The 6992-nt window shown below is 35.9% G+C and overlaps 1 protein-coding gene and 1 long non-coding RNA gene across 2 annotated transcripts; both read left to right on the forward strand.

Annotated features, from left to right (window-relative positions):
• The first annotated feature begins 904 nt into the window (after nucleotides 1-904).
• On the forward strand, nucleotides 905-3658 carry LOC132052317 (uncharacterized). Its single transcript, XR_009413973.1, has 3 exons — nucleotides 905-1007; nucleotides 2976-3289; nucleotides 3374-3658. It is a non-coding gene; the product is annotated as an uncharacterized LOC132052317 (long non-coding RNA).
• Nucleotides 3659-4509: 851 nt separating this feature from the next.
• LOC132053937 (uncharacterized) lies at nucleotides 4510-6953 on the forward strand. Its single transcript, XM_059446029.1, has 4 exons — nucleotides 4510-4975; nucleotides 5715-5768; nucleotides 6509-6624; nucleotides 6713-6953. The coding sequence occupies exons 1-4, from the start codon at nucleotides 4838-4840 to the stop codon at nucleotides 6951-6953; spliced, it is 549 nt and encodes a 182-aa protein (XP_059302012.1). The 5' UTR covers nucleotides 4510-4837.
• Nucleotides 6954-6992: the final 39 nt, after the last annotated feature.

The following is a 6992-nucleotide window of genomic DNA, read 5'->3' on the forward strand; positions in this document are numbered from 1 at the left end:
TTCGTCATCCACAAAAACTAACTTAAGAAGTTGTTCCGAAGCGGATTGACGTACCAAAAAAAAAAAAAAAAGGTTTAAACATGGGTACATATTAAATAGCGATATTAAAACATTTGTTTTGTGTGGATTGTCCTTCAAAGGCACCGGTCTTCAATTTTTCACCCTAAAATTAGTGGTCTTTAATTTTTTTTTCCTTCGCCTAATACCCCGAGGTTCTGGGTTCGAACTCCAGCTCAGTAAAAAAAAAAAATCGTAAGGCAGAGGTTTGTAAAATTCCAACTACGTCAAAATAAAAAAGGTAGAGTTTGAAACTCTATATGAGGTAGAGTTTTGCATGCCTTGCGAATCGAAACTCTATCTTGCGATTTTTGATTGAGCGAAGGTTCGAACCCGAAATCAAGAAATTTTAGTGAAGAGGCAAAAAATTAAAGACCACTGCCTTTGAAAGGTATCGTGCAAATGGCCCATATTATATTAAAATACAGCAAAGTTTACAATTTTAGTTGGTTGGATTTTGGGCCCATCTGTAAAAATTAGCCCATTTTCTAAGTCCAGTCCACAGTCAATATAGCAATCCTGCCTATATTTATCTAAGTCGTGACTCTCTGCTGCCTATTAGGGTTTTGGTGCCGCGCGTCTCTCCTCGTTTAATTCAACTACCCTTCAATCATGGCGGAGCAGGTTCCTCTCTTTCACACACACACACACACACGTGTTGCCTGTCACATTATGAGTTTGTATAGAGAAAATCTAATGAATTTGTTTTGTGTTACGGAGACCGAGAAGGCTTTTTTGAAAGCGACTGGTGTTTTTCTAAGGTCGATCCTCACCAATGCTCTATGCTTTGTTCGTTCAATTCCATAAATTAGATTAATTTGAGGCTAAGATTTGAGTTTTTTGTTTGGCGGCTCAAAGAAGACCGGTAAGGGAAAGAGGCGGGAAAGGGAGGGAATCGATACTTTAAGAGCATTGGCTTAGGCTTCAAGACTCCTCGTGAGGCTACGAAGGTCAATATTCATTTCATTTCATCTAATTAATATGTATTTCACTTTGTATCTCTTGATTTATATTAGATATTAGGTTTTTTAATTAATTTGCGGATGGTCTGATTGAACGGTACGTATATTCTATAACATTAATGTAGTGAATGCCAATTATTTTGGGTTTAAGGAATGGTTGATTGATCTATGCGGATAGTGAATATAGTTTTACTTGTATCATTTTCTACTTTGATGTATTGGATTCATGTAGTGAATGCCAACTAGATGGGATTAAGATTGATCGATGTATATACGATTCAAGCCAAAAGCAACCGGCCTACCTATCCCGGATTATGTTTTTGTAATGTAGTTGGCGGTTGGTATATCCCGTATTAAGAAGTTTTAGTTTTTGCAATGTTGTTGGCATTTGGTAATCTTTCTATTAGGAACTTATTTTGTGGCCATACTGGAGGGTTAGAGGAATTGATGATTGTGGAGTGTGTACAAAATATTGTTTGATGCAATTTGAGTACATAAGGGGAAACACATTGTAGAACGTGTTTAATGCAATTTTGTTATTTCATTTCATCCATTGTGCTTCGTTCATTTCTCATTTGCCAAGATAGTAAATATTTATAAAGCACATGATCACTTTATGTACATGTGATGATTCCTTTTGCCAATAAAAAAGAATTGTACATGTCCTGCTTGTGAATCTTAACGTGGTTTGTTATTGCTTATGATCCGTTTCAATTTAGTTATGTTTGGCTTAGATAGTAAATTTTCCGAACGACTTGTTAGATTTACGTGCTTTTTAAAACCCCGTTAACAATAGGTTGCATGAACTTAATGTTGGCTTTCAAATATAGAAAAGTATATTGCAAGCAATTTTTTCCTGCATTTTAAAATGGCTATGATTGCTTAATTCTCTTTGTTCTATGGTCTAACCTAATGGTTTGGTCTGTTTGAATTTTGTTCTATGGTCTAACCTAACGGACTTGAAGAGCAGTAGAGTATTCTTCTATAGTTTTGCTTTCTCCCACAAAAGAATATACTGTTCTTACAGAAGAAATTGCTTGCTCCACAATAGTTCCGCTTTGCCATATTCGTCCCTTATTTTTCGGCTATGTCCATAAGAGCCCTCCCATACATAAGACCCGGAATCACTAGGAGAATAATAGAAGGAAATCCCACTATTGCCACCTCCATATCATCAAGAATCCTACCACGTAGGACCCAATAAATGTTGCTACGTTCATCAAGAAAACTGGAACCTGTATTAATTCCAAATTATAAACATTATTAATTAATGTTCGAATGATTTTACTAAACTTAGAATAATGAAAGAACAAATTAAGCTAACGCAGTCTTGAATTACAAGACTGTCCATCGGAGACACTAGCTATGACATCGGCCGTGCTTGCCACGCGTAGATCAAAGTATCCTACATCTTGTCTTAGAACTGCTTTTAAGTATCTTATTCGCAGCCTTGACGCTTGCCTCTCTGCTGTTCTTGTCCAACAATGGACTTGATCGATGTACATATGATTCAAGCCAAAAGCAACTTGTAGGGCTTGAAAAAGCCAAAACCTCACCTGGATTATGCTTCGTTCATTTCTCATTTGCCAAGATAGTAAATATTTACAAAGCAACAATGATTAATTTATGTACATGTGATCATCATTTTGCCAATAAGAAAGAATTGTACATGTTCTGCTTGTGAATCTTAACGCGGTTTGTTATTGCTTATAATCCGTTGGGATTCTTTCACTTAAGTTATGTTTGGCTTAGATGGTAAATTTTCCACGACTACTTTTTAGATTTACGTGCTTTTTAAAACCCTGTATAACAATAAGTTGCATGAACTTAATGTTGGCTTTCAAATATAGAAAAGCATATTGCAAGCAATTTTTTTCTGCATTTTAAAATGGCTATGATTGCTTAATTCTCTTTGTTCTATGGTCTAACCTAACGGTTTGGTCTGTTTGAATTTAGGTACTTACATTGACAAGAAATGCCCATTCACGGGCAATGTTTCCATCCGAGGTCGTATCCTTGCCGGTGCATGCCACGGTGCTAAGATGAACGGAACCATCATTGTTCGACGGAATTACCTACATTATGTCAAGAAGTACCGAGGCAAGAGCTTGTCACTTTTAAATATATTGGTCGCTTAACTTCTTCTTTTGTTAGTTGTAACATGTAAATTAATATGTCGAGATATGAGAAGAGGCACTCCAATATTCCGCTCACATATCACCATGCTTCCGTGTGAAAGAGGGTGATCATGTTATTATTGACACGTGCAGGTTTGGACCGTTCTGTTTTTATTTTGCTATAGTAATTTTCTTTATTTTCTGTTATTGTATGTGGTAACATTTTCTGTTTTACAGGCCTTTGTCCAAAACCGTGAGGTTCAATGTCTTGAAGGTGGTTCCAGCTGGGTCTGCTGGTGGTGGGAAAAAAGCTTTTACCGGAATGTGAGCTTGGTGCTTCCATTTTAGTTGTTACTTCTAGGGATGATGTTGAGACTTTTATGCTTTGACTGCTTCATTAATTTTCCTTCGAGCTTCAAATTTTGAAACTTAATGCTAGCAAGTTTTGTTAAAGCCTATGTACTGGGTTGTAAGATGTTTGTGATTGAACGCCTTATAAGAAAAGGATGTTTGGTGGTTGAATTATATAGCAAAGAACGCTTCTCTACTTGGCACTTGAGTTACTAACTTGCGGCCCCCTTTAGCTATTTGTTTTGAGCTGAGTCTGCTAGAAATGTAGATTGATGCCTATTGGTTCATTGCCCAAAACATATCATAGCTAACTCTTAACATATCACAGGAAACTAGCATGGGCATTGCGATACACAGCCAGTAAATATATCTTGCAACGTAATTTAATCAAGAACGCCTGTAACTGTTTCTTTAGCACATTTCTTCTACAAGAAGAGTAAAATGTTTGAATTTTCCTCAGGAGCAACCACAAACTTCAACAATTTAATATCTATCGCCAATGGACTTATACATTGAGTTAGCATACGCCTAAGGTTGAATAGGAAGAATGTACCATGTGACGCACACTTGCAATTGTAAATAACCAAGTTGTGAAACATAAAGCCTTTTGACTCATCATTTAACCTTCCCATGGATGCCAAATTTGAAATGTTCAGCTTGTTGTCAAAAGTTGTTAATAACCTACCAACACCTATTGAGCATACCATCCATGGGCTTAAACATGCTTGAGTGGTTGCCATCATCCTCCTGACACAGACACAATAGCCTATTACAAGGAAACACAGATCAAACAAGTTAACTTTCTTATCAGCAGATTCTCAATGTTCTAAAAATGAGTGCAAAAGTTACTACGCTTGTGTTGCTTGTTTGAAGTTTATTGGAAAATAATAATTTAGTAAGACTTATGTCTATTAAAATTTTAACTTGATTCGCCTGTTGAATGGGAAATCACACAGCGTTTGGCTATCTTGGATGTGGGATAATTTAGTCCTAGGATCATAATTGATACGTATAATACTGGATAACTTTGAGTACATTAGGGAAAACATACTAGTGGTAGAACTTCTTATTCTTATTAGCTGGGAACTCGGGCTATTCAGATGACATGGAGGATAAGTTATTTATCTCTCCTTTTTTATTGATTGTTCTGTGTCTTGATTTGACCAGTCATGAGCATCATTCTAATATAATGAAAGTAACATGTTGGGTTCCAAAGGTCCATCATAAATTCGAAGCCCTATCCACCAGTCTCTACCCGTATGTTTCATAAAGTCAAACTGCAACACAATTGGGGGATTTTGGGATTAGGGTTTAATTCTATTCGGATCTAAGAGACGAGAAATCGGACTGATGGATAAGCGGGAAAATATGGAGAAATCAGACGAACAAGGATCAAATTCCGAACCCAAATTGGGTGAGCGCAGTGACGATGAAGATCTCAGCTTGAAAATCGTAGAGAAGGCTAAGTTACGGCCATGTTCCAATGTGGTAAGTGGAAATAGAAAGAAATAAAAGAAGAAAATGACCAAATTGAAGAGGATCCCGTGAATTGTTGAATTTTTGAAAATCAATTAATCATTTATATTGCTATTAGTTGTTTATTTGGATTACTGGTGGAAGCATGTTTGTGTAGCATTTAGAAGTTGGTTATACAAATTTGTAGCATTTAGAAGTTACGGGTGTGTTCCAATGAGGAAGAAGCTGAGATTTTGACAAATTTGAAAGTGGTAAGTGGAAATAGTAGTAGAAGAAGAAGAAAATGACCAAGTTACTGTGATCGAAGAGGATCCCGTGAGTTGTTGAATTTGTTAAATCTATTAAATATTGATACTAGTTGTTTATTTGGATTGAGATCACTGGTGGAAGCATGTTCATATAGCATCTGGAAGTTAAATCAATTTACTAACATGTGTTCCAGTGTTATTGATAAGGAAGAAGCTGAGATTTTGACAAATTTGAAAGTGGTAAGTGGAAATAGTGAGAAATAAAAGAAGAAGAAAATGACCAATTTATTGCGATCGAAGAGGATCCCATGAGTGGTTGAATTTTGTAAATCGATTAAACATTTATATTGCTATTAGTTATTTATTTGGATTGAGAATCACTGGTGGAAGCATGTTTATGTAGCATTTAGGAGCTGGTTATAAAAATGTAGCATTTAGAAGTTAAATTAATTTTACTAATATGTGGTTGATTAATAGGATTCCTTCTCAATTTTGTTGTTCAGGTGTTAGGTGGAATAGACAAGGGTTTCAAAAGCTTCTGCAGCGACATGTTTCCGGTAGTTTGAATTGTCTGCTGTAAATTGGCTATTAGATTTTTGCAAATTGTATATTACTGCGTATTTTTTTCCTTGTTGTATTGCCAGCAGTCTTCAGAAAATTAGTATTCCCTTGGTGTTTGTCTTGCCATAAAGGTTTAAGAGGCTTATTTGGTTTGTGTGTTATCTCGATGGTAATGAAGGAATTGTAAAACTAACAATTGAAAAGTCAGTTTAATAGGAAAAACATCGCATTTGAATGTGCAGAATCCCATTGTCTGAACCCCATCACAGGCAAGATGAGGAAAAGTTTCGAAAGGAAATACACATTATATTTCAATTGTCAATGGATGGGTTAGGCTAAATCTGGACAAGTTTAAATGAGTTGACTCGTAAACTGGTCGGGTCAAACTTGCCCAAAGTTTGATCGGATTAAGAAGAGTTGGGTCAATCAGGTTGAAATTACTCAAAACCGTTTCAAATCTTCTTGTTTGTTTATTATAAGTTGTTTAGTCACTTTTACATTTAATGGTCTAAATTTGACACCCCTACCCTTTTTGGAATAAATACTAATTACTGTCATTTCTGCTTTATATTTTGTCCCCTTTCTGTTTTCAGTCGCAAGGTTAAAACTGTAGTTTGTTTTATATTAATTTGGAAGTTATTGAAAATATTTCTAGTGTCTTAGAAACCATAATACATATTAAATGTTGAGCTTGTGATCTCTAGCATTGCTGATTACTTCTTTTTTAATGCATTAGGAGGACAAAGTGAGGGAAGAAAAAAATATAGATACTACTAAAGCTTTGTATACTGGTGATTGTGAAGCCAAAAAGAATCCTGTTGAGGTCTCTGATGAGGCTTCTTGTGAGTTGAAGTAATATGATTTGCAGTGATGTTTTTCCATAATCCAAAATATGGATTGGTTTGGTCCTACATCTTTATTATTCGCTATATGATCTCAGCGGGGCCCCAGGTACTTTGATTCTCCAGATAAGAGTTGAGGAACATGCTATAATTGCGGTGAAGAGGGTCATGCTGCGGTTAACTGTACTTCAGCTAGACGTAAGAAGCCATGTTTTGTTTGTGGGAGTTTCGAACATAATGCTAAAAATTGCGCAAAGGTTAGTGGATAAAATTGCTTACTCTTCCATTGGAGTATGTGACCCCATACTGCTTGTTCTATGTTGCTTATTAGTCTTCTGAACTTTCGTTAAATTGGTCAAGGAGAATTTATCATACTTG

The sequence above is a fragment of the Lycium ferocissimum genome, chromosome 4, assembly GCF_029784015.1.
Source record: "Lycium ferocissimum isolate CSIRO_LF1 chromosome 4, AGI_CSIRO_Lferr_CH_V1, whole genome shotgun sequence".
Classification (NCBI taxonomy): Eukaryota; Viridiplantae; Streptophyta; class Magnoliopsida; order Solanales; family Solanaceae; genus Lycium; species Lycium ferocissimum.